The sequence below is a fragment of the Chrysemys picta genome, chromosome 17, assembly GCF_011386835.1.
Source record: "Chrysemys picta bellii isolate R12L10 chromosome 17, ASM1138683v2, whole genome shotgun sequence".
Lineage (NCBI taxonomy): Eukaryota > Metazoa > Chordata > Testudines > Emydidae > Chrysemys > Chrysemys picta.
In genome coordinates, this window is record NC_088807.1 from 22,830,586 (window position 1) to 22,856,397 (window position 25,812).

Consider the following 25,812-nt stretch of genomic DNA (forward strand, 5'->3'; position numbering starts at 1 on the left):
CCCTCTGTCATGGAGTGTGGGGGACTCAGGGCCCTGCACCCCCCACTTCTTACGATTCACCGTGACTCTCAGCCAGCCAGTAAAACAGAAGGTTTATTAGATGACAGGAACAGTGTCCCAGACAGAGCTTGTAGGTACAGAGAACAGGACCCCTCAGTCAGGTCCATCTTGGGGGGTGGGAAACCCAGACCCCATCTGGGCCTCCGTCTGTTTCCCCAGCCAGCCCCTGCGCTGGCCTTTGTCTCTTTCCCAGGCCAGGAGCCACCTGATCTTTGTTCTCCAACACCTTCAGTTGGCACCTTGCAGGGGAGGGGCCCAGGCCATCAGTTGCCAGCAGACAGGGCGTCGACCCTTCTGTGTGCAGACACCATCACACCTGCCCTCTAGGGCTCTGCAAAAATCACACCCCCTTATCCCACCACCTAGATACTTAAGAACTGCATAGGGGAAACTGAGGCACCCACCCAGTATTCAGAGAAAACATTAAGAACTTTCCCACTTCATGTCACCCTCCTTGTGCTAAGCTGGTTTGGTGAATCCTGCTGGACTCTCTGCATCTTTAGGCGTCTATATATGTCTCACTTCATCAGTCATCGCTCAGTCTGAACTGTAGAAGACAAGTCCCTACCCCTGCTGTGAATTAATTCCTGCTCGAGCGAGAACAGATAATCTAGTCCTCCGTTAGCACCAGCAAAGCCTGCAGATCGGCCTGTTCGTATCCGTAGCAAGAGGCTGGAAGGGGTTAGATGTTTTTATTGGGACCCGGCGGTAGATGCCAATTTCGCCGTCTGCACCTGCCGACAAAAGACCGTTTCTGGCTACAGCAGTTTGAATGGAGAGAAGTAAAGCGAGAGCTGCGTCAGAAGGGTTATTTCCTTGGGACGGGTTGTTACCGGCTTGGGTATAAAGGAGCTGTGAAAATTGCCGTTGATTGTAGAGAAAATTATTTAAAAGAAACATCCGTCCTGTGGGGCATAATGATCCAAGAGCATCAAATTCTACCCAACGCCCTGTGCAAACCCAGAGGGGTGAGGGGAACAGACCCAGCCTGGCCTCTTTGCCTTCCACGTGTGGGAGCAGAGCTTCCTTGGCGCTAACCTGGCACACTGAATTCCTGGGCCCTTTGCCGTGGGGAGAGGCAACTGGCAAAGGGCTAACAGACCGGAGACAGGAGGAGGTCCCAGAGCCCAACCCAGGCAGGCTGTACAAAGGGCCGGGTCCTGCATCTCAGCTAGGAACGCCCTCCCTGGCGGCGGCTGGTTGGGTGAATGCCTTGGGGTTCAGGAAAGCTGGAAGATGCCAGGGAAGGGGATTATATGCATGGGGGCAAGGTGAATTGGGGAGCAGAGCTTGGGGCTAGAACCCAGGAGTCCTGGCTCCCAGATGCCTCTGCTCTAACCACTCAACCTTGCTCCTCTCCCAGAGCTGTGGCTAAAACCCAGGAGTCCTGGCTCCCTACATCCCTGCTCTAACCACTCAACCCCGCTCCCTTGCCAGAGCTGTGGATAGAACCCAGGAGTCCTGACTCCCAGCCCTGCCCGCCCCATAACTACCAGGCCCCATCCCCCTCCCTGCTGTGGGGATAGAACCCAGGAGTCCTAGCTCCCAGCCCCCCCGCTCTAATCTGGATTAGGGGACCTGAGAGAAGGGGCAATAGAGCCCCAGATGCTGAGCTGGGATTTGGGGACTGGCGTGGGGCCCCCTCAGTACAGATCCAGCTCCACGAGGGTGCTGTAAAACCCATCGGTCCGTCTGCCCCCGCCCACCTGGCACAGACACAGCGATTCCACCGCCTGGGTCCCCAGCTCCTCCCCGGGGGGCTCCGGGGGCAGGCTCAGCCTCGGCTCCCCGCCCGCCGGGATCTTGGCCACGGTGAGATGGAAACAATCGTGGGCCGGGAGCGGGACGACCGTCAGCCCCTTGCAGGCAAAGCCCTGCTCCAGGGCGTGGGCCAGCCCCGCCAGCTCCGGGCCGGGCGCGGGGGCGGCGTACAGCACCCGGCCCCGGAAGGTGCCCAGGCCCCGGAAGCGCAGGAGCGGGGCGGGGGGCAGGAGGCGCCGGTGCTCGGCCTGCAGCTCCCGCAGGGCGGTGACGGCCGCCTGCATCTCGCCAGCGCCGTCCAGCCGGAGGAGGCAGAGGGTGAGGTGGAGGGTGGCCAGTGGGGTGCAGAACTCGGCCAAGGTGGGGTCGGCCTGGCTCAGGGCCTCCTGGAGCCGGGCCACCGAATCCCGCAGCTCCGGGCTGGTGATGCGCACGGCCACAAAATGGGTGGGGCGGGGAGGCCGGGGGGCTGCTGGGGGGCAGCTCTGAGCTCCTGGCTCAGCCACATCCTCCTCTTCGTTCTCCGGAGCTACAGCCTCCTCCGGCACCCCGGCTCCGCCGTCCCCCATTCCCACGGCCTCTTGGCGCCCGGCCTCTTCCTTCATCACCTCCAGGATGGTCCGGCCGCCCCCGGTGGAGCCGAAGACGTCGTCCAGCCGGCTGGCTTTGTCCCACACCACGCGGCCGCGATATTTGAAGTACTGGATCCTGTGCTGGGGTATGGCCAGCACCTCCGGCCCGACCGACGCCAGGTCCTCCCAGCAGAAGGCCGTGAAGGCATCTTCCCGCACGCCGGAGAAGCGGTCCAGGTGGCCCACGGTGAACTCGCCGGGCGGCAGCTGGCGGTCCCAGAGGATGCGGGAGACGACGTCCCCTGCTGTCTTCATGGGGGGCTTCTTGCTGGGGCGCTCAAGGGGCTTCTTGCTGCGGGGTTCGGGGGGCGGCTGGGGGGCGGCGGGCGGGGCGCCAGGGTGGGGGTTATGGCAGCGGGCGCCGAAGCGGCAACTGCCCGCCAAAAAGAAGCGGCAGGGGTGGCTGAGCGTGGGGGCTGGCTCTGTCACCTCCGGCCCATCAGAGCCCGGGTCCGGGGCTCCCCCTGCGGGGTCGGCTGGGGGGGCAGAAAAATCTCCCCCAGCGGACGGGCCCCGTCCCTCCATTGCGTCACCAGAGTCCAGTCTGCAAGGCAAAGAGAGAGTTAGCACAGGGGACGGGGCCTTTCCCTCTAGGGAGCGCCGGCTCCCACCCGGCCCCAGGGCAGGGAGTGGCTGGCTCAGGGGGCAGGGAATGGGGCCTGACCCCGCTGGGAGCAGGCTGCCTGGGCTGACCCTCCTGCAATGCTCAGGAATTACCTGCCCCTGCCGGGCTGGGTGACCCTGAGCCAGGCCCGGAGGAGGATTTCCTGCTTTGGGCTCCAGCCACTCCCAACCCGGCCACTTGCCCAGGACTATAAAGGGAGCTGCAAGGGCTGCTGGGAAAGGCGGTGAATTTTTATGGCTCTAAACCCCAAGCCTCCAGCAGGGGGCAAAGGGTGTCCATGGTGAATGAGTAATTTCCTGCTTAGCCCGGCCCAGAGCCAGCATAGAACCCAGGAGTCCTGGCTCCCAGCCCCCCTCTTACCACTAGCCCCCACTGCCCTCCCAGAGTCGGGGAGCAAACCCTGGAGTCCTGGCTCCCAGCTCCCCCTGCTCTAACCACCAGATCCCCACTTCCCTCCCAGAGCCAGCATAGAAGCCAGGAGTCCTGGCTCCCAGCCCCCCGCTTACCACTAGCCCCCACTCTCCTCCCAGAGTCGGGGAGCGAACCCTGGAGTCCGGGCTCCCAGCTCCCCCTGCTCTAACCACCAGACCCCACTCCCCTGCCAGAGCCAGCATAGAACCCAGGAGTCCTGGCTCCCAGCCCTCGCTCCCGCTCTTCCCACTAGACCCCACTCCTCTCCCCGAGCCTGTCCTGGCTCCCAGGTCCAGAGCCGAGAGCCCTGCTTGTCACAGTCCAGACCCCGTTACCAGCCCCACCCTTGCCAACTTCCTTGACGACACTAATGTTCCCCTACATAGCGACTGTCTACGGGACGCGGCGTCAGGAAAGATACTGAGGTAAGGCGTAACCGTCCTCTCACTCAGTGTCTGAACTGTAACCCCACCCAGCGGGCAGGAAAGAACCCAGGAGTCCGGGTGCCCAACCCCCCCCCCCCCCCCGCTGCTCTAACCACCAGACCCCACTCCCCTCCCAGAACCTGGGAAAGAACCCAGGAGTCCTGGCGCACAGCTGCTCCCTGCTCTAACCACCAGACCCCACTCCCCTCCCAGAGCCAGGGAGAGAACCCAGGAGTCCTGGTTCCCCCCTCCCCCAGAGAAAATGCCCTGTGCCTCATTCCCCACCTCTGAACCTGCCAGTCCCCTCCCTGGGGCTGGCTGGGAGCCCCCCGGGAGGGGAAAGCCCCCCAGCCAGCCATGCTGACGTTGCATCAGTTTCCCAGCTGCTCCATATCCCTGGCAGGGCCGGCCAGGCCTCCTGGACAATGTCACCCCGGCCCCGGCCCCCGATCTGTTTACAGTGGAAATCGCCCGCTGCCAAGAAATTCACAGAGCGTGACTGGGAGCCCGGGGCCCCACTGGGGGATGCTATCTCAGCCGGATGGGCCAGCTGGGGGGAAGTGGGGGGCTGGACAAGGTTGTGGGGCTAGGCAGGGTGTCTCAGGAGGAAAAGACAGACAGACAGACCCAAGCCAAGCGAGCTGGACAGACGGCTCCTGTCATCCTGGCTCCGGGGAGGGTGCAGCACTGGGGATCCCGACTATCTAGAAAAGTAGGGGGTTAGCCAGTGAAAGAGCTGGGGATAGGGCCCAGGAGTCCTGGCTCCCAGGTCCCCCTGCTCTACCCCACCAGCCCCCCCAGACCTGGGGATAGAACCCAGGAGTCCTGGCTCCCAGGTCCCCCTGCTCTACCCCCCCCAGCTCCCGCCCCAGAGCTGGGGATAGAACCCAGGAGTCCTGGCTCCCAGGTCCCCCTGCTCTAACCCACCAGCCCCCCCAGAGCTGGGGATAGAACCCAGGAGTCCTGGCTCCCAGGTCCCCCTGCTCTACCCCACCAGCCCCCCCAGAGCTGGGGATAGAACCCAGGAGTCCTGGCTCCCAGTTCCCCCTGCTCTACCCCACCAGCCCCCCCAGACCTGGGGATAGAAACCAGGAGTCCTGGCTCCCAGGTCCCCCTGCTCTAACCCACCAGCCCCGCAGAGCTGGGGATAGAACCCAGGAGTCCTGGCTCCCAGCCCTCTCCACTCTAACCCCCCAGCCCCCCCAGAGCTGGGGATAGAACCCAGGAGTCCTGGCTCCCAGGTCCCCCTGCTCTACCCCCCCAGCCCCCCCCCAGAGCTGGGGATAGAACCCAGGAGTCCTGGCTCCCAGCCCCCTCCACTCTAACCCCCCAGCCCCCCCAGAGCTGGGGATAGAACCCAGGAGTCCTGGCCAGGGCCGCTCAGAGGTGGGGGCAAATGGGGCAATAGGCCCTGGGCCCCGCAGGGGCCCCCACGAGAAGATAGTATTCTATAGTATTGCAACTTTTTTTTTATGGAAGGGGCCCCCAAAATTGCTTTGCCCCAGATCCCCTGAATCCTCTGGGTGCCCCTGGTCCTGGCTCCCAGTCGCCCTGGCTCTAACCCACCAGCTCCCACTCTCCTCTCAGAGCCAGGGATAGAACCCAGGAGTCCTGGCACCCACACAAGCGCCTCACAGCTCTGAGAATATTTCCTTCCTGCTCCCCGTTTTCCCATTGTGTTTCCCTCCCTCTGCGTGTCCGGGACTGACCCCACCGTCACCCTGCGTCCCCTCCCGGCTCTAGCCAGCAGGTTACCCAGCTTGGGGGGGGTGGGTGGATTCTCGGGGGTGCTGGGGAATGGATTCCAGGGGTAAAGAGGCTCAAAGAACTGGCCCAGCTCCGGACCGAAGGTCGCGCTTTAATGGTAAGAAATACAAACATTTTTCTCTCGCTAGAAAGATTTGCTTTAGAGTGAACTCGCCGCAGGGCTGGGGGAGGGGAATGGACATTTATACACGGGGGGGGGAATATACAGAGATATAAAAAAATATACGCAGAGATCCATCCCGCTATTTAACATGGGGGGGGAACCCGGAGGGCAGGGGGCAGACGTTAAGGTCAGCGTCCCAGGCATGGGGCTAGCAGCGGGGATACCGAAGGACTGGGGTGATGAGACCCAGGGATTAGCACAAGGTCAGACAGAGCATAAGGGAGATCAGAACCTGGCCCTGGCCCCGTGGCAGTCTGGGGGTGGCTCCGGACTGAGCTCAGGTCAGCCTCCAGCCCCCCGCCTCCCCCTTGCACGCAGTGGCTGGAAGGCAGGTTCATCTTAGCACCCGCAGAGCAGCTTTCAGCAGAGAAACTCAGAGCCCTCCCTCCCCCCACCTCCTCCTTAGGGCAGTATTATAAGCGCCACTTTAGAAGGGGAAACTGAGGCACAGACTGACATATGGACTTGCCTGGGGTTACACAGGGGACCAATGACAGAGCCGGGGATAGAACCCAGGAGTCCTGGCCCCCCAGCTCTAACCACTAGACCCCACTCCCCTCCCAGAGCTGGGGAGAGCACCCAGGAGTCCTATTTAACATTACTCCCACCTTCCCTTCCCATCCTTTCACATTCACACACTCTCTGCTTTTCCCACCCACATTTTTCTTTCTTTCCTCTTCCTCTCTCCCTCCCTCCCTCAGCTGTCTCCTGCATTCCATTCTTATTCCAGCCAATACGGGTCCCATTTAGCCGTCTTTCCCTCTCCCTCAGGGGGTGTGGGCCAATCCCCAATCCGGTCCCCCACCCTGCAGGGACTCGAACCCACAACTGTAAGAGCAGGCCCCGCGCTACAGCGTCAGTAGCCTTTCTACCCGATCAGTCCACTAGGGGGTGACAGAACCACACTGCATTGGCTCCATTTGACCCTGTTGTTCATGGGCCCAGATTAGGGGACCCCTCATTAATCCATGACACCCGCCACTAGGACACCAGCTACTGTCCCACTTAATAACATTCCTCCTCCCCCCCACACACACATCAAATCTGGAGCAGGGAAAATAATCTTAACATCCCTGCCCTCAAAGGAAAAGTGAAATGTACCCCTCCCCTCCACCCCACCCCACCTTTTTCTGGGCTGGGATAAACTGCTTCTAGTTCCCAGCCCCCCTTGTGCTAATCCCCCAGACCCTCTAGGCACCTCCACCTAAAAATATAGGAGAGAACCCAGGAGTCCTGGCTCCCAGCCCCCGCTGCTCTAACCCACCAGCCCCCACTCCCCTCCCAGAGCCAGGAACCCAGGAGTGCTGGCTCCCAGCCCCCCTGCTCTAGCCATTAGACCCCACTCCCCTCCCGGAGCCAGAGAGAGAACCCAGGAGTCCTGGATCCCAGCCCCCATCCTGCTCTAACCCATTAGACCCTAGGCCTTCCACCCCTGATGAATATAATCTGTTAATGTCTCAAGTAACTCTCCTTCCACGTGGGGGGAGCCCCAGGCATGAAATAGGGGGTGGGGGATGAGGGAACCCAGGTCATTTTCACAGCGTTACCCAAATCACTTTTCTCAAGGCTGATCCGTGCCCCTCAACCACCCCGGTACCACTGCTCTTGTCCGAGTCCATCTCTTGTGAGCCCAGAGTCCAGATGGGGTGTGAGATGGATACACACAAAACCAACATCAAACTGTCTCTTCTTTCAGTTCAGGAGTTCCTTCTCCCATTGGGAGAGGGGAATGAGGGAGAGGAAGTGGGATGCTGACTGATTGGTGGGTTATTCGGTCAATTGCTGAGATGATCGGTGGATTGATTGATTGGTTGGTCAACAGGTTGGTTGATTGTTCCACTGGTTGGTTGAGTGGTCGATTGGTGGCTTGATTCTTGACTATTGCACTGATGGGTTGGCTAGTCGATCGGTTGATCGTTGACCATTCCACTGACCAATTGGTTGGTTGATTGTTGACTGTTTCGCTGGTTGGCTGACTGGTCGATTGGTGGGTTGATTCTTGACTAGTCCGCTGATGGGTTGACTGGTTGCTTTGTTGATCGTTGACTGTTCCATCAGTCAATTGGTTGGTCGATAACTTAGTTGGCAGGTCAATTGGTGGGTTGATGGGTCCATCAGCCGATTGATCAGCTGCGGGGGGCTGACTGTTGATAGCTCATTTTGTCAGCCAATGGGCCAATTGTTCTTTGATGGTAGATTGATTGTTGATCAATTGACGGGTTGATTGATAAATGGATTGACAAGTTGATCAGTGTATTGATGGGTTGATTGGGCAATCTGTGGATTGGTGGATTGATTGAGGAGCTCATTAATAGATAGAGGTATTGATGAGTTGACCAGTCAACGGACGGGTGGGTGGATTAGGATTCCAGAAATCCATACAGACAACGAGGTGAAAATTAGGATCAAACACATTGGACTTTCCATTGCAGATAGGATCACCAACCTCAGAGAACCGGTACTGCCACGGGGAGGGGGCCGGCTAGGGGGTAAGAATAAGTGAACGAAAAAAAACAATGAACGGAAGAAATGGCGGAAAAGAGAGCAGGAGCCAAAGAAAGAGAAGGAGGAAGCGCATGAAAGGAGGGTAAGGAAGAATGAAAGAGGAAAGGACAGAGAGAACACACACAAGGGAAGAGGGGGATGGCTGAAGCAGGAGGGGCGTAGATGAAGGGACAAGGGAGGAGACAGGTGGAGGGAATAGGGGGGAATGGAGGGATGGGAGGGGAGCTGAACCCCCTTTCCTATAGCCCAATTTCGTCATCCAGCTCATCGTCAAATGTGTATCCATGCCCGGTGCCTTCCTCCTCCTCCTCCTCCTCTTCTTCTTCCTCCTCTTCCTCCTCCCCTGCCTGGGGAGCCGCCCCGTGGCCCAGCCCCTGTCCCCCCACCGGCCTCTCCGCCCTGACGTCCTCGCTCCGGGGCTGCTCCCCGCCCTTGTCCATGACCCCCAACACCTCATCCAGAATGGAGGGCCCCAGATCCAACTCGAAGGAGAACAGGGACTCGGCGTGTTGCAGTTCCCCCTCCCAGGCAGCGGGGGGCAAATCCAGGGCACCGGGGCCGCCCCCCAAATCGACCGGGCTGCCGGAGGACCCCGAGAGGCGGCTGGGGGACTGGGCTGGCGCCAGGGCCTCGGTGGCGGGGGGCAGCCCGTTGGCCTTGGGGCCCCCGTGGTTGCTGAGAAAGGAGGTGTCCCCGAAGACGTCCCCCGCCCCGGCCGACGTGCATGGTGTGCCGGAAATCCCCCAGCGGGGCGCTGATCATGTCCCGCCCGATGCGGGACCTCTTCTTCGACTGGGAGATGGGGGACTGCTTCAGAATCGGCATCTGGGGGGCACAGAGAGAGAGACATGGGGGTCAGGGAGACAGGGCCTCACCCCTCTAGGGGGCACCAGCTTCGATCCAGGACTGGCTGGCTCAGGGGGGTGGCGAATGGGGCACGGGGCCTTTCCCCTCTAGGGGGCGCTGGCTCCCATCCGGCCCCAGGGCGGGGACTGGCTGGCTCAGGGGGGCAGGGAATGAGGTACAGGGAAAGGGTTGGTCTCCTGCACCCCCATATCTTAGGATAAATAGGGGTCACCCACTGGGGTGTTGATCCCAGGCAAAATATCCCCCACCCTGTGACGTGGGATTATTTCAGAGAGGGGGACTGGGAGGCAGGACTCCTCTGCTCTCTCCCCAGCTCTGGGAGGGGGTGGGGTCTAGTGGTTAGAAGGGGGGGGGGCTGGGAGCCAGGACTCCGGGGTTCCCTGCCCGGCTCTGGGATGGGGTGGGGTCTAGTGGTTAGAGCGGGGGGGGGGCTGGGAGGCAGGACTCCGGGGTTCCCTGCCCGGCTCTGGGAGGGGTGGGGTCTAGTGGTTAGAAGGGGGGGGCTGGGAGGCAGGACTCCGGGGTTCTCTCCCCGGCTCTGGGAGGGGTGGGGTCTAGTGGTTCGAAGGGGGGATGGCAGGGAGCGCGTGGCCAGTGGGGATTGAGAGGGACGGGGATCTCCGCTGAAGAGGGAGGACTGGGCAGCTGGGACTGGGGGGGGGGGGGGGGTAGGCGGCATTTCCTGTCCTGGGGAAGTGAAGTCAGTTTCCTCTGGCTGTTCTCCCCGCAGACCAGCTGGGAACCCTGGCTCTGTGCCAGATCAGACCTGGCCGGGGAGCTCCCATCGGGGGCAGGCGATGGGACGGCTCCGATTGGTGGGAGACAGCTGGGGGCGGCAGGGGATTGGGGGGACTCAGTTGGGGGGGACAGCTGGACAGGATGGGGGTTGCTCTGATGGAAAGGGCGGCAGGACAGGGCCAGGGATGAGGCAGGTCAGATGGGGGGGTGGACTAGGCGGGGTACAGGGTGGCACAGAGGTGGGCACTGGATGGGCCAGGCAGCCCCCCTCTATCAGAACAACAGCTGGAATCTGGAGCAGCTGGGTTGGGGTTCCCCACCCCCAGGAATGGACAGGGACTGGGGGGGGGCTAATGGAGGGGAAGAAAAAGGGATGAAGGAAAGAGAGAAGATGAGAGGAGAGAAGGAACAGGGGGAAGGAGACAGTGACTAGGGAAGAGAGGGGCTAGAAGGGCCCTTTCTGACTGGGGATACAGTGGGGGGGGGCAAGGAGCAGGGAACACCCCCCCACACCCCACCTGGTTCCCATGAGCCACCGCCCCCCACCCCACTCCCAAGCCGCTCCCCTGGGGAAAGGAGTGGGGCGGGGAACCTGTCTGACCAGATTCCTGTTCCGCTCCGCTGCCAGGGGACCCGGATCCAGGCTGAGCCTGGTGCCATAACTAACAAGGGAGCTGGGAGCCCGGACTCCTGGGTTCTCTCCCCGGCTCTGGGAGGGGAGTGGGGTCTAGTGGTTAGAGCGGGGGAGGCTGGGAGCCAGGACTCCTAGGTTCTCTCCCCGGCTCTGGGAGGGGAGTGGGGTCTAGTGGTTAGAGCGGGGGGGGGGGGACTGGGAGCCAGGACTCCTGGGTTCTCTCCCCAGCTGTGGGTGAGTCATACTGGCAGCACTGGGAGGGGATCTAATGGGTAGGGTTGATTCAGGCTTCAGGGGAACAGTGATTCTGCGGGCGGGGGCGGGGCAGGTTTGGGTCCAGCCCCTGCCCCAACAACGCGAACAAAAGGTATGGCCAGTCCCTGGGAGCGGAGTCAGCAGGGCTGGGAGGCACGGGACAGAACCCAGGAGTCCGGGCTCCCAGCCCCACTCCTCCACTCTAACCACTAGACCCCACTCCCCTCCCAGAGCCAGGGAAAGAACCCAGGAGTCCGGGCTCCCAGCCCCACTCCTCCACTCTAACCATTAGACCCCACTCTCCTCCCAGAGCCAGGGAAAGAACCCAGGAGTCCGGGCTCCCAGCCACCTCTGCTCTAACCCATCAGACCCCACTCCCCTCCCAGAGCCACCTTGAGCTCAGGGATTCCCTTCAATGCCCCCCATTCTGCCCTCCTCCCATACCAGGGTCCCCCATTCTTCCCCCCAGGACCGTGCCCAGTAGCCGCAGTGTATTACGGTAGCACCCAGAAGCCCCAGCTCTGGAGCCCCATTGCGCTAGGTGCTGCACACGGTTAGGTGTATTACGGTAGCACCTAGGCCTCCATTGCGCAAGGTGCTGGGTGTTGTTCATTAGGTGAATTATAGTCACACCTCGACCCCCCTCTCCCCCGCCATGGCCCCACGGTGCCAGGCCCTGTACATTTGATTGCTATTAGGGGTATTATGGTAGCCCCAAAGCATTGCCCCTCTCTCACCCCCCCAGCCATGCCCCAGACCCCCCAGGCCCTGTACATTTAATTGCTATTAGGTGCATTACAGTAGCCCCGAGGCACCAGATGCTGTACATTTTATTGCTATTAGGTGTATTATGGTAGCCCCCTGGGTGCCAGGCGCTGTACATTTAACTGCTATTAGGTGTATTATGGTAGCCACCAGGCACTATACATTTCATTACTCTTAGGTGTATTATGGTAGACCCCTGGGTGCCAGGCGCTGTACATTTAACGGTGATTAGGTGTATTACGATAGCCCCCGGGGCACCGGCTCTGTACATTTAACTGCTGGGTGCTACACAGACCCAGAACAAAGAGCCCATCCCTGCCTCAAGGAGCCGGCGAGAGCCAGCGGGCGATGGATGGGCAGAAGGACCGGGGGGGCGCCCGCGCAGGGCGAGGCCCCGTTGGCCAGCGTGACGGGCAGGGCGCTCAGCGCCGGGGCCCGGGAGGGACCTGACGGTGGTGGTTCTGGGGGTGTTTACGGCGAGCATCTCCCCAGGGTGTGGGGTGGCCTGAGCCATTCCCCAGGAGGTGATGGTGGCAGGGACCCCAGGCCCCTCGGAGAGGGATGGGGAGAGGATTAGGTGGGTGGACGCCGTGGAGAAGGGGGAGCCAGTGGCGGGACGCAGAGAGGGGGCGGCGGGACGCAGAGAGGGGGCGACGGGACCAGGCTGGGGGACGCTGCTGGAAAGGGGCCCTGATCGATTGGGGAGCAGGGTCGGGGACGCTCCTAGCGGCTCCCGGAAGCAGCGCCATGTCCCCCCTCTGACTCCTATGCATAGGGGCAGCCAGGGGGCTCCACTCCGCCTGATGCCCCCGCCGCTCCCATTGGCCGGGAACCGTGCGATGGCGGGGCTTGTGGACGGGGCAGCGCGCAGCAGAGGTGCCTGGCCGCGCCTCCGCCTAGGAACCGGGGGGCGGGGGGGATGTGCCGCTGCTTCCGGGAGCTGCTTGAGGTAAGCGCTGCCCAGAGCCCCTCCCACACCCCAACCCCCTACCCCAGCCCTGATCCCCCTCCTGCCCTCCAAACCCCTCGGTCCCAGCCCGGAGCACCCTCCTGCACCCCAAACCCCTCAGCCCCAGCCCCACCCCAGAGCCAATACCCCACCCCCCACCCCAGCCCAGAGCCCCCTCCTGCACCCTGAACTCCTCATTTCTGGCGCCACCCCGGAGCCCTCCCCCCAGCCAGAGCCCTCACCCCGTCCCGCACCCCAACCCCCAATTTCGTGAGCATTCATGGCTCGCCATACAATTTCTATACCCAGATGTGGCCCTCGGGCCAAAAAGTTTGCCCACCCCTGGTCTAATGGTTAGAGCAGGGGGCAGGGAGCCAGGACTCCTGGGTTCTTTCCCCAGCTCAGGAAGAGGAGTGAGGTCCAGTGGTTAGAGCAGGAAGGGCTGGGAACCAGGACTCCTGGGTTCTATTCCTGGCTGGGGAGGGGAATCAGGGAGGCAGGACTCCTGGGTTCTTATTCCTGGCTGGGGAGGGGAATCAGGGAACCAGGACTCCTGGGTTCTATTCCTGGCTGGGGAGGGGAATCAGGGAGGCAGGACTCCTGGGTTCTATTCCTGGCTGGGGAGGGGAATCAGGGAGGCAGGACTCCTGGGTTCTATTCCTGGCTGGGGAGGGGAATCAGGGAGGCAGGACTCCTGGGTTCTATTCCTGGCTGGGCAGGGGAATCAGGGAGGCAGGACTCCTGGGTTCTTATTCCTGGCTGGGCAGGGGAATCAGGGAGGCAGGACTCCTGGGTTCTATTCCTGGCTGGGGAGGGGAATCAGGGAGGCAGGACTCCTGGGTTCTCTCTGTGATCATCTGCTCTGACCTCCTGCGGCGCACATAGAACGGCCCTGAGCTGATGTCTGCTCACTCTACAGCCGAACTCTTGGGAAGTTGCCCCCACGGGTCATTTTCCTCCCTCTTAAAAACTCGTCCCCTCGTTTCCCGGTGGGAATTGTTGAGTTTCAATTCCCAGCCGTTGGTTCTGCTTGGTCCTCCGGCCGCTAGGCGCCCAGGCCCGGCGTCAGGATCCAGGCAGAACGGCGCGGCGAGGTTTCGGCCTGAAGACCGAGAGGCCCGAGCGGAAGACGACACCCACGTTACGGGACAGGCCAGACGGTCGTGGTTGCAGCGACAGAGGGGAGGGAGGGTGGTGGACTCGGGGAGGGGGGAGATTAGGAACTGAGCAGGGGCTGACGGCTGGACATCCACGAGGAGACGAGGCAGGGACGGACGGAGACAGCTCTGCAGTAGACCGGACACCGGAGGGGCTAATGGGATCCCGGGCTGCGTCCCCAGGGGAACCTCGAGCGGGAGCAGAGAGGGGAATTCACCTCTGGATGTGGCCCTGGGGCGAGGCTGTCGGGATCCCGTGTCCCGTTGCGCGGCCCCCAAGTCAAGGAGGACGTTGATCGATTGGAGACGGGGTGGAGAAGAGTCACGGAGACTATGGAAGGGTTAGAAAACCTGCCTGGGTGGGAGAGACACCAGGAGCTCCAGCTGTTTAGCTGAGCAGAGAGACGGTCCAGGGGGATTCGATCCCGGGCTATCGGTACCGACTTGGGGGACAAATATTGACTAACGGGCTTCTCAGTGGAGCAGAGGAAGGTCGGACCTGGCCCCACGCCTGGAAATTGAAGGGAGAAAACCCAGCCTGGGAACACGACAGATGTTTTTCCCGCTGAAGGGAATTAACTATCGGGATAATTGGCTACACTTGCAAGGCCTCCGGCCTCTCAAAGACCTGATCTGGATCAGCCAGGACGGATTTCGGGGCAGCGCCATGGCCTGGGTTAACCCGGCACCCAGGCCAGCGGCTCATGACGGGCCCCGTCTGGCCGTGGGATCTAGGAGAGTGGAGAAAAGGCAGCAGGGCTTGGCCCAGAGATGAGGGAGATGAGAGGCGACCGAGGATGGAGTCTGGGGGAACCCGCCCCAAAAAAGTGAAGGGGGCCAGTGGGAGGATCCTCCAAAGGAAACACTGAAGGGGCAATTAGAGAGGAAGGAAGAGAACCAGGAGAGGCCAACTAGAATAGAACCCAGGAGTCCTGGCTTCCAGCCCCCACCCTCTGCTCCAACCACTAGACCCCACTCCCCTCCCACAGCCAGGGATGGAACCCAGGAGTCCTGGCTCCCACCCCACCCCTCCAGCTTCAACCACTAGACCCCACTCCCCTCCCACAGCCAGGGATGGAACCCAGGAGTTCTGGCTCCCAGCCCCCACCCTCTGCTCCAACCACTAGACCCCACTCCCCTCCCACAGCCAGGGATGGAACCCAGGAGTCCTGGCTCCCACCCCACCCCACCCACCCCCCGCTTCAACCACTAGACCCCACTCCCCTCCCACAGCCAGGGATGGGACCCAAGAGTTCTGAATCACCCCCTCAGCAATGAGATTATAGCTTCTCCCACGGGATTTTCATGTTTCCAAAGGAGAAAGTCTATGGGATGGAGTGTGGTCTATTGACAGAGGTAGAAGCTGGGAATCAGGACTCCTGGGTTCTAGCCCAGTCCCAGTGACTCTGTCTGGGACCAAGAGGTGCTAAGGTTCCTCCTCCTTGTTTTGGGCTGGTACCAGTGGCCCCTTCTCTCCTCTCAGTGGGGATGGAGCTGGGGATAAGGCCCCTGCTATCAAGGGCTGTTTGCTTAAAGCTCCCACTCCCATCCTGGCTCTAAGAACCAAACAATGGTCAGGTCTCCTGGGCCGCCTCTAATCTTATCCAACCCCCTGAAGATTGGAGGAAGGAGCCCTCCCTGGGGTTGTGCAAGACATATAGGATTATAGCCCGTCCACTGGACCCCACTCCCCTCCCAGGGCTGGGGAGAGAACCCAGGTGTCCTGGCTCCCAGCCCCCCCTGCTCTAACCCATTGGACCCCCCTCCCCGAGCCAGGGAGAGAACCCAGGAGTCCTGGCTCCCAGTTCCCCACCCCCGCTCTAACCCGCTAGATCCCACTCCCCTCCCAGAGCCAGGGATAGAACCCAGGAGTCCTGGCTCCCAGCCCCCCTGTTCCAATCCACTGTACCCCCTGTCCCTAAGCCAGGGATCGAACCCAGGTGTCCTGGCTCCCTGCCCCTCCTGCTCTAACCCACTAGTCCCCACTCCCCTCCCAGATCCAGGGAAAGAACCCAGGTATCCTGGCTCCCAGTTCCCCACCCCCGCTCTAACCCGCTAGATCCCACTCCCCTCTCAGAGCCAGGGATCGAACCCAGGTGTCCCGGCTCCCCGCCCCTCCTGCTCTAACCCACTAGACCCCATTCCCCTCCCAGAACCAGGGAAAGAACCCAGGTGTCCTGGCTCCCCGCCCCTCCTGCTCTAACCCACTAGACCCCATTCCCCTCCCAAAACCAGGGAGAGAACCCAGGAGTCCTGGCACCCAGCCTCCCCTGTTCTAACCCACTAGACCCCTCCCAGATCCAGGAAAAGAACCCAGGAGTCCTGGCTCCCAGTCTTCCCTCACGTGCTCTAACCACCAGCTTCCACTCCTCTCCTTGAAACAGAACCCAGGAGTCCTGCCTCCCATTCGCCCCAACCCCACACAGCGGCTCTTCCATCACCTCGACCCACCGGCTCGACAATCTCAAAGCATCCGCTTCCCCCCCTCCCGCCGCCGTCATGAGGCCAGATCCCCTCCGAGGCTGCCGAAAAGAACCCGGAAAAAAATTCCTTTACTCACCCTGTACGAATCCCAAGTCTGGAGATCAATGAGTCACGTACAGAGCAAGCCAGAGTCTTCGTCTTCCTGTTTTGTAATCCAGAAATGGAGCTCGCTTTCCCGAGGACAATTCCACCGCCACCCAAGCTCGTGTGGGGCCGGGATTCGCTCTCTATCCGGTCATTTCTCCGCACCCCGATGCAAACGCGCCGAAAACCTCGGGGGTGGCCTTTGCTCCTCGGCGTCCTTCGCCCTTTTCCTCCTCCACTCGAGGTTTCTCTCCTCCCTCTGGGGCGGAAGCGGCTGGATCTTTATTTACCTGGCTCCAAAAACGAAAGGCATAAATAAGCGGGAGGCAAACCTACCCACGCCGCTCGTCCAAATGTGCACACACCGCCCGCCTTCGCTTCAGACCCCAGGCCGCACGGGCTTTGCCAGGAAAGTCGAGATCCAGAAGTCAAAGCAAATATTATCCCATGGGGGGGGGGGGGGGGGGAAACCTGTACAGGCCAACTTATAAAGTTCACTGCATTCCTGAACTTCCGGGAGGTGCGAGTACCGATCGGCTCGGCCCAGGCTCTGTTTGCAAACAGGGCCAGGGAGCAGCCGGGCGGCTGGGTGCAGAACAACTTGACGTTGGGGTCTATTTAAAAACGAAGCCGCGCCGAGTGGGGTGCGGAGAGGAAGGCAAGCAGTGGGATCTATTTTATAATACGGGGATGGCAGAGGGAGCGGTTCGTAGCGGGGCAGGATGGATGGATCGGGGAGGGAGCGGTGTGTAGGGGGATAGACAGCTACCCTAAGGGCGGGGGGATGGAGAGATAGAGGGGTGTGGATGGGGATGGAGGAGGGGCGGATGGATGGAGAGGGGGTATGGGTGGGGATGGAGGGAATAGATTTAGATAATTTAAAAGTAATTATTCCCTATTGAAGAGGACTTTAAGTTATGGGACTGATTTAAAGATAGATAGATGGGGAAGGGGTGGATGGGGATAGATAGATAGATAGATAGATAAGGGGTGATGGGGATAGATAGATAGATAGATAGATAGATAGATAGATAGATAGATAGATAGATAGATAGATAGATAGATAGATAGGGTGGATGGAGGTAGATAGATCGATAGATAGATAGATAGATCGATAGATCGATAGATAATGTTTGACCGCGCTCCGCAGGGACCAGGAAATGCGGAGACTGACAGGAGTCCCCAGGACGGGAATGGGAAAGTCCCAGGACAGCTGGTGCAGGCCCCGACGGAGGGCTGGACAGAGCACAGTCAGCCGCGGCGCCGGCGCGTGCCAAGTTCCTCGGGGGTTAACGACGCAAGCGGATGGCGAAGAAACACCATCACCAGCTGCCCGATCCGAGAGATAAAATAAAGGAGTCGGGATCAAATGAACTTGGAGACCCCGTTACAGAGTCAATAACCAGTCAAGGGACAGAATTAAGGTTGCTCAGATAAAGCCAAGCAAATCGCTGCCTAGCTTAATTTTAAGCACATCAGTGGTATCCCCCACCCCCGCTCTAACCCACTAGACCCCACTATTCCCCTCTTAGTCAGGATAGAACCCAGGAGTCCTGGCTCCCTGCCCCCCCACCCCTTCTGTGGACAGGACTTGAGAGCATGTTTAAATGCTCGGTGAATCTAACCCCTAAGCACATGCAGACTTTTAATCCTGCGGGCCAAGTTTTCGTTTGCAGAATCAGGGGTAAAAAATAAACTCCGTTTGGAAGAGACAATCTTGGGGAAAGGGAGGCTGGCGACTTTGTGATCTCTGCTGGGGTCTGGGCAGTCCCTGGTAGGATGGACAGAGGGCCTGTGACGCACCCAAGGCAGGCCCCCGCTCTTGGTTGGGGTCTGGGCAACGGCGCCTGGTGTGACGGGAGTCTTGGTTTGGCCCTCTAAGCGGTACCGGAACACAAGTAAGTACTAATCAATCATCTTAAAAAGAGCTCAAACCCAGCCAAATCACTCAAACAGCCAAACGACAAACAAGTCTGAGAGCCAGTAAGTTATAGCGCAATCTAGCAAAGAAGTCAGAAGTTTCATGGCACAGACAATATATTTCACGCTAGCATGAAAACGGGATATTAGATAGCAAAGCAGTCATTTAGCAAATAGATCATGGAGCAAATAAATACTGTGTACAGATGTGGTCTCCTCATCTCAAAAAAGATACACTGGCATTAGAAAAAGTTTAGAAAAGGGCAACTAAAATGATTAGGGGTTTGGAACGGGGCCCATATGAGGAGAGATTAAAGAGGCTAGGACTCTTCAGCTTGGAAAAGAGGAGACTAAGGGGGGATATGATAGAGGTCTGTAAAATCATGCGTGATGTGGAGAAAGTGAATAAGGAAAAGTTATTTACTTGTTCCCATAATATAAGAACTAGGGGTCACCAAATGAAATTAATGGGCAGCAGGTTTAAAACAAATAAAAGGAATTTCTTCACACAGCGCCCAGTCAACCTGTGGAACTCCTTGCCTGAGGAGGTTGTGAAGGCTAGGACTATAACAGGGTTTAAAAGAGAACTGGATACATTCATGGAGGTTAAGTCTATTAATGGCTATTAGCCAGGCTGGGTAAGGAATGGTGTCCCCAGCCTCTGTTTGTCAGAGGGTGGAGATGGATGGCAGGAGAGAGATCACGTGAGGTTCACTCCCTCTGGGGCACCCGGCATTGGCAGACAGGACACTGGGCTGGATGGACCTTTGGTCTGACCCAGTACGGCCTTTCTTATGTTCTTAATAACAAATAAGTTATACGGCAAAGCAGCAAACAATTCACTAACTCATTTGCTAGTTTGGCATAGAATGTATTTGTTATTTCATTGCTCGTTTGCTATAGAACATGTTCATTATCTCCGAGCTCGCGCTATATTTGCTAAATGATGGTTTTGCTATCAAATTGACTGGCCAATTCGCGATGTCTGGGCTGGCTTGCGGTCTGATTTATCGGCTCCGAGACACATTTGCTAGATTCCAGTGTAGCAAACGCATTCTCCAGCAGGCTAGCAAATAAACTCTACGGCAAAAGAGCAAATGTAACCTGCAGCGACTAAAAGCTACAGCAAACGAACAGCGAGATCGGAAATCAAACACCTGGCAAAGGAGGAAATCAAACGACAAAGCAGTCCATCAATGACAGGGCCAGGCCACCAGAAATCCAGCAGCTAATAACAGCATGACGGAGCGAATGTTGTCAAATAATAAAACAACTCCCGCCCACACCTGTGTCATAACAGCGGGCACCTGCCTGGCATCCTGGGGCGGGGTGGGCAGGTTTCTAACACGGTTCCAACATGCCTGGGACCCGACGGGGGCCCCGCCTAGAGCATGGCAGGGCCGGGGCGGCTGAGTCTGGGATGGGGACCAAGCACAGACTCTTGCATGACTTCCCCTGCCCCACACTTATGGGTACCCTCACCCCACACGCGCGTGCCCCCCAGCGCCCCCCTCCCCATCACATCTTTCTTCAGCCTCTTCTCGCCTCCCCAAACTTTTCCTCTTTCTTTCTGCCCAAGTTTTCTTCTCCCGTCTTCATCTGTGAAGCCTCAGTGAGCTGCAGGAATATTCCCCCTTCCCCCCAGCTGCCCCCCACCGCCCAGATCCCCCACTCCTGCCCCTCACCTAAGATGTGCCCTGCTGCCAATCCCCCCAGCTGCCCCCTACCCTCAGACCCCCAGTTGCTCCCCCATTCCTGCCCCCACACTCAGATCCCTCTCTGCTGCCCCCCACGCACTAGATCCCCCCCAGCTGCCCCACCTACCTCCACCCCCAGATCTTCCCAGCTGCCCCCCACCCCGATCCTTGCCCAGTTGCCTCCCTCCTTCCCTTTAGCTCTCCCCACCCCAGATCCCCACTCAGCCCCCCAGCTCTCCCCACCCTCAGCCCCCCAGATCCCCCACTCAGCCCCCCCAGCAGCCCCCCAACACAGATCCCTCACTCTCAGCCTCCCAGCTCCCCCCAATCCTGAGCCCACACCTCAGCTGCCCCCCGGCAGCTCCCCCACCCAGCCGCCCCTCCACCCCCTACCTAGCTCCCCACCTCTAGCAGGAACGTACATCCTCAGTGGGGCGCTGGCCCGGCCCGGCCCCCTCCGCTCCGCTCCGCTGGGGTCCCGCTGCGCAAGGGGCGAGAAAGTCAGCGCCTGGCTCAGAAAAAAAACTCTGACTCGTGAAGGGTTAAAGGGGCGTGGTCTCTCCCAGCCCCGCCCCCTGCTCCAACTCTCTCTTCTTAAAGAGACAGAGGCTCGAGGATTTTTTTCAAGTGAGAAACTCGACTCGTGTTGGGGGGAGGCCGCGCGGCAAAATTACACACACACACCCCCCCAGTGCCCGGGGAAAGGTTGTGTGAAGGAGGGAATGGGGGAGGAGGGGGAGGGGGAGGAAATGGTGGGAATCCCACACCAGGGGGGGCCCCGCCCCGCGCTGGAATTTCCTGAAGGGGGGGCGGGGGGGCGTCCCAGCCAGTAACAACTTCCAGACCCGTGTGAGCCACGGAGCGGCGGGGGGGGGGGAGGGGAGAGATGGGGATAGATAGATAGATAGATGGGGTGGTTGTGGATAGAGATAGAGGGGGTGATGGGGGTAGAGAGAGAGAGAGATGGGGTGGGTGTGGATAGAGGGATAGATAGAGGGGGTGGATGTGGATAGAGGGATAGATAGAGGGGGTGGGTGTGGATAGAGATAGAGGGGGTGATGGGGTAGATAGATAGAGGGGGTGATGGGGATGGATGGATAGATAGATTAGATAGATGGGGTGGATGTAGATAGAGAGATAGAAGGGATGGATGTGGATAGAGATAGATGGGGTGATGGGGATAGATAGATGGGGTGGGTGTGGATAGAGAGATAGATAGATGGGGTGGATGTAGATAGAGAGATAGAAGGGATGGATGTGGATAGAGATAGAGGGGGTGATGGGGTAGATAGAGGGGGTGATGGGGGTAGATAGATGGATGGGGTGGGTGTGGATAGAGAGATAGATAAAGGGGGTGAATGGGAATAGAGAGATAGATAAAGGGGGTGGATGTGGCTAGAGGGATAGATAGAGGGGGTGGATGGGGATAGAGAGATAGATAGAGGGGGTGGATGTGGCTAGAGGGATAGATAGAGGGGGTGATGGGGATAGAGGTAGAGGGGGTGATGGGGATGGATAGATAGATAGATGGTGTGGATGTGGCTAGAGGGATAGATAGAGGGGTGGATGTGGATAGAGATAGAGGGGGTGAATGGGAATAGAGAGATAGAGGCGGTGGATGGGGATAGATAGATAGAGGGGGTGGATGGGGATAGATAGATAGATAGATAGATAGATAGATAGATAGATAGATAGAGGGGGTGGATGGGGATAGATAGATAGAGGGGGTGGATGGGGATAGATAGATAGATAGATAGATAGATAGATAGATAGATAGATAGATAGATAGAGGGGGTGGATGGGGATAGATAGATAGATAGATAGATAGATAGATAGATAGATAGATAGATAGATAGAGGGGGTGGATGGGGATAGATAGATAGATAGATAGATAGATAGATAGATAGATAGATAGATAGATAGATAGAGGGGGTGGATGGGGATAGATAGATAGATAGATAGATAGAGGGGGTGGATGGGGATAGATAGATAGATAGATAGATAGATAGATAGATAGATAGAGGGGGTGGATGGGGATAGATAGATAGATAGATAGATAGATAGATAGAGGGGGTGGATGGGGATAGATAGATAGATAGATAGATAGATAGATAGAGGGGGTGGATGGGGATAGATAGATAGATAGATAGATAGATAGATAGATAGATAGATAGAGGGGGTGGATGGGGATAGATAGATAGATAGATAGATAGATAGATAGAGGGGGTGGATGGGGATAGATAGATAGATAGATAGATAGATAGAGGGGGTGGATGGGGATAGATAGATAGATAGATAGATAGATAGAGGGGGTGGATGTGGCTAGAGAAATAGATAGAGGGGGTGATGTGGACAGAGATAGAGGGGGTGGATGTGGATAGAGGGGTGGATGTGGATAGAGATAGAGGGGGTGATGGGGATAGATAGATAGAGGGGGTGGATGTGACTAGAGGGATAGATAGAGGGGTGGGTGTGGATAGAGATAGAGGGGGTGATGGGGGTAGATAGAGATCGGTCCGTCTATCTGTCTATCTATTGATCTCTCTATCCCCCAGACCCTCTGTCCGTTCACCCACCACCCCTCCCGCTACACACACCCCCCATCCGCTGAGTGGATCTGGGCAGACCGAGGACTGTACAGCCCAGGCTCTGGGTGGGGAGTGGGGTCTGGTGGTTAGAGCCGGGAGCCAGGACTCCTGGGTTCTCGCCTGGGCGGGGTCTAGTGGTTAGAGCGGGGGGCGGGGCTCATTTCTTCTTTTCCCATGGCCGCGGCTCTGGACCCGGCGGCAGGAAATGCGGGGGGCCGGAGAGGGGGGAGGCGCTGGGTCCGCCCGGCTCCCTGCCGCCAGCCTCCGACGGGGCGGGGGGCTGGTAATTAACCCCTGAGAGCCAGGGCCGGCCGGGGGGGGGGGTCTGGTGCCCTGCTCTGTGTCGGGCACATGAACCCCCAGCCAAGCGCCCTGCTCTGGGGCTGGGCCCGGGCCCCGCAGCGCAGATAACGGCCTTACTACTGCTGCCAGCGGGGGGCTCATGTCCCACTGCCTCCAGATGGGGGAATCACCGAGATACACAGCAGCTCCCCCCATGCTCAGGTGCCAGCCAGACCCGCCCCGACAGTCACACCTTGGCGGGAGGGGCCCTGACGGGGGGGTTATTGTTTAGCTAATTAAGATAAAGTGGGTGAGATACACCCACCCTTCCTCACTACATCAGGCGTCCACGGTTAGTGGTCAGGGTGGGGGCTGGGACCCAGGACTCCTGGGTTCTCTCCCCAGCTCTGGGAGGGGAGTGGGGTCTAGTGGTTAGAGCGGGGGTGGGGGAGCTGGGAGCCAGGACTCCTGGATTCTCTCCCCGGCTCTGGGAGGGGAGCGGGTTCTGGTTGTATAGGGGGGGGGCTGGGAGCAGGACGCCTGGGTTCTCTCCCTGGCTCTGGGAGGGGAGCGGGTTCTGGTTGTATAGAGGCGGGGGGCTGGGAGCAGGACGCCTGGGTTCTCTCCCCGGCTCTGCGAGGGAAGCACCGTCCAGCAGTATAGCTGAGGAGGGGGCCGGAGCCTGCGATCTGGCCCCCTGGGGACTCGGCCGGCCGCATCCTGCCGATAAGCGAACAGCTGGAGTTCATTTCCGGCCCGGGCTGCCCCCTCCCCCTTCCCGCCCAGGGTACGTGGCCGTGGGGATGAATTGGGGGGGGGGGGGGCAGCGTAGACCAGGTTGCGCAAGAGACGCCAGACCACAGACGCCGCCACGCTCCAGGCGCTGCCCAGGATCGGGCCCTGCCCCCCCCCCCTTAGCCCCATTTCTGGAGCGGAGGATTGAGACGGGGAAGTGGGGGGTGCGGGGCGGCTGGAGGATTGACAGCCCCTCATCTTCTGTTCCATGCGGACCCCCCTGCCCAGGGATGGGGGAAGCCGGCATTCCCCGTGGGCGAGAGGTCTCTGTATACCCGGCCCCCACGCCCCACCCCAGAGCCAGTCGCAAACCAGCGCCAGGCGACAGATCCCCATATACCCAGCCTCCGTGCCCCACCCCAGAACCAGCCGCAAGCCAGCGCCAGGCGACAGGTCCCCATATACCCAGCCCCCGCGCCCCACCCCAGAGCCAGCCGCATCCCAGCGCTGGGTGAGGAGTCCCCATATACCCAGCCCCCGCGCCCCACCCCAGAGCCAGCCACATCCCAGCGCTGGGTGAGGAGTCCCCATATACCCAGCCCCCGCGCCCCACCCCAGAGCCAGCCGCATCCCAGCGCTGGGTGAGGAGTCCCCATATACCCAGCCCCCATGCTCCACCCCAGAGGGGCTGCGTCCCAGCACCGGGCCAGGGGTCCCCGTGTACCCAGCTGTCCTGGCGGGGGGCAGTGCTCCGTCCTGGCCGGCCCCGCGCTCCCTGCAGCCGGGCCAGGCTGGTTCTTTGGCAGCAGCCACAGTTATTTGTTTACCCCCCCCCAAAAAAGAAACACATCAGGAGTTTTTGCTTCTGGCACGTGGTTCCCTAGAGCCCTCCCCCCGGCCCCTCCCCCCGGTCTAACCACTGGACCCCACTCCCTTCCCCGGGACAGGGAGAGAACCCAGGAGTCCTGGCTCCCAGCCCTCACGCAGGCCGCCAGCACCCCAAGTTGGCCCAATCGCCCAGGCCTGACGCCAGCTCAGTGGGGCAGGCTGGAGATTGTACCAGACTCGGGGGATCAGCTCCAGGGGCTCGAGGCTCCGGTGTGGGGGGCAGGGCCAGGGGGGCAGGAGAAGGGGCCAGGAAGGTACCTCTGTGCCCTGGGATTTCCCCTGCCCAGCTCAGCCACCTCCTGCCTCTGAATCATCAGCACAGGCCCAACCCCGGCTGGAGAGATTCACTCCTGTATGTCACCTCCCCACCCCCAGCCCTGCCGGTGCCCCTCACTCCTGACCCACAGCCTCTGTTAGCCCGGCCCTGGGCTCCCCCGAGCTCTGCCAGTGCCCCTCACTCCCGACCCACAGCCCTGCCGGTGCCCCTCACTCCCGACCCGCAGCCCCTGCTAGCCCAGCCCTGCTCCCACCCCCAGCCCTGCCGGTGCCCCTCACTCCCGACTCACAGCCCCTGCCCAGCCCTGCTCCCACCCCCAGCCCTGCCGGTGCCCCTCACTCCCGACCCGCAGCCCCCTGCTAACCCAGCCCTGTGCTCCCCCCAGCTCTACCGGTGTAACAGTGGAGGGAGGGGGGAGATTGAATGAGAGAAGGAGGAGAAGAAAGAAGGAATCCCAGGGATGGAGGAGATAGAAAAATAATGGAGGGAAAGAAGAAAAGAAAGAAAGAAAGAGAGAGAGAGAGAGAGATAGACTGTGATTTCCCAGAATGCCCTGCTGCTGTTCTGCGGTTCAACCCCCCTCCCTCCCAGGCCAGGGCAGCCCATCAGGAATGAGAGGAATCTGCTCTTTAAACATCCGGCCCGAGCCGCGCAGGGCTGGTCCCTGCTCTAACCAGTAGACCCCCCTCCCCTCCCTTTCCCTCGATGGGAGGGAACCCAGGAGTCCTATTGATGTGACCCTAACTGGGGCAGAGAATCAGAAAACGTGAGTCGGCGACACCAGCTGTCCAGTTTGAGGAACTCTCGAAGATTGGCTGGGAGAGGCTGGGAATGGGGCACGGGGCCTTTCCCCTCTAGGGGGCACCGGCTCCCTCCTGGCCCCAGGGCAGGGATTGGCTGGCTCAGGGGGGCAGGGAATGGGGCACGGGGCCTTTCCCCTCTAGGGGGCACCGGCTCCCTCCTGGCCCCAGGGCAGGGATTGGCTGGCTCAGGGGGCCGGGAATGGGTCACAGGGCCTTATCCCTCTAGTGGGTGCCGGCTCCCACCTGGCCCTAGAGCAGGGACTGGCTGGCTTGAGTGGCAGGGACTGGCTGGCTCAGGGGGCAGGGAATGGGGCTGTTCCCCTCTGGGCCCCGCTCTCAG

At 60.0% G+C, this 25,812-nt stretch overlaps 2 protein-coding genes across 8 annotated transcripts; both read right to left on the bottom strand.

Moving 5' to 3' along the window:
• Positions 1 to 75: 75 nt before the first annotated feature.
• LENG9 (leukocyte receptor cluster member 9) lies at positions 76 to 24,836 on the bottom strand. Of its 7 annotated transcripts, none has more exons than XM_065571350.1 (4): positions 24,229 to 24,832; positions 20,322 to 20,407; positions 16,275 to 16,572; positions 76 to 2,997 (listed from the first exon to the last, which is right to left on the bottom strand). In XM_065571350.1, the coding sequence occupies exon 4, from the start codon at positions 2,976 to 2,978 to the stop codon at positions 1,704 to 1,706; it is 1,275 nt and encodes a 424-aa protein (XP_065427422.1). In that variant the 5' UTR covers positions 2,979 to 2,997; positions 16,275 to 16,572; positions 20,322 to 20,407; positions 24,229 to 24,832; the 3' UTR covers positions 76 to 1,703. The 7 variants fall into 7 exon arrangements, with proteins under 7 accessions (XP_065427422.1, XP_065427421.1, XP_065427426.1 ...); XM_065571349.1 differs by having other exon boundaries at positions 20,305 to 20,407; positions 24,229 to 24,830; XM_065571354.1 differs by lacking the exon at positions 20,322 to 20,407 and having other exon boundaries at positions 24,229 to 24,836.
• Positions 5,753 to 9,174, bottom strand: CDC42EP5 (CDC42 effector protein 5). Its single transcript, XM_065571356.1, is given in 2 exon segments — positions 5,753 to 9,056; positions 9,058 to 9,174. Coding segments are annotated over 2 exon segments (585 nt in total). The 3' UTR covers positions 5,753 to 8,588.
• Positions 24,837 to 25,812: the final 976 nt, after the last annotated feature.

Bases quoted from the DNA above. Each gene is read 5' to 3' on its own strand.
- LENG9 (XM_042847902.2), bottom strand. From the start codon at position 4,273: ATGGCTGGCTGGGGGGCTTTCCCCTCCCGGGGGGCTCCCAGCCAGCCC. The intron at 2,998-4,199 runs GTGGGGAATGAG...TTTGCCTTGCAG, and splicing joins GGGGACTGGCAGGTTCAGAG to ACTGGACTCTGGTGACGCAA.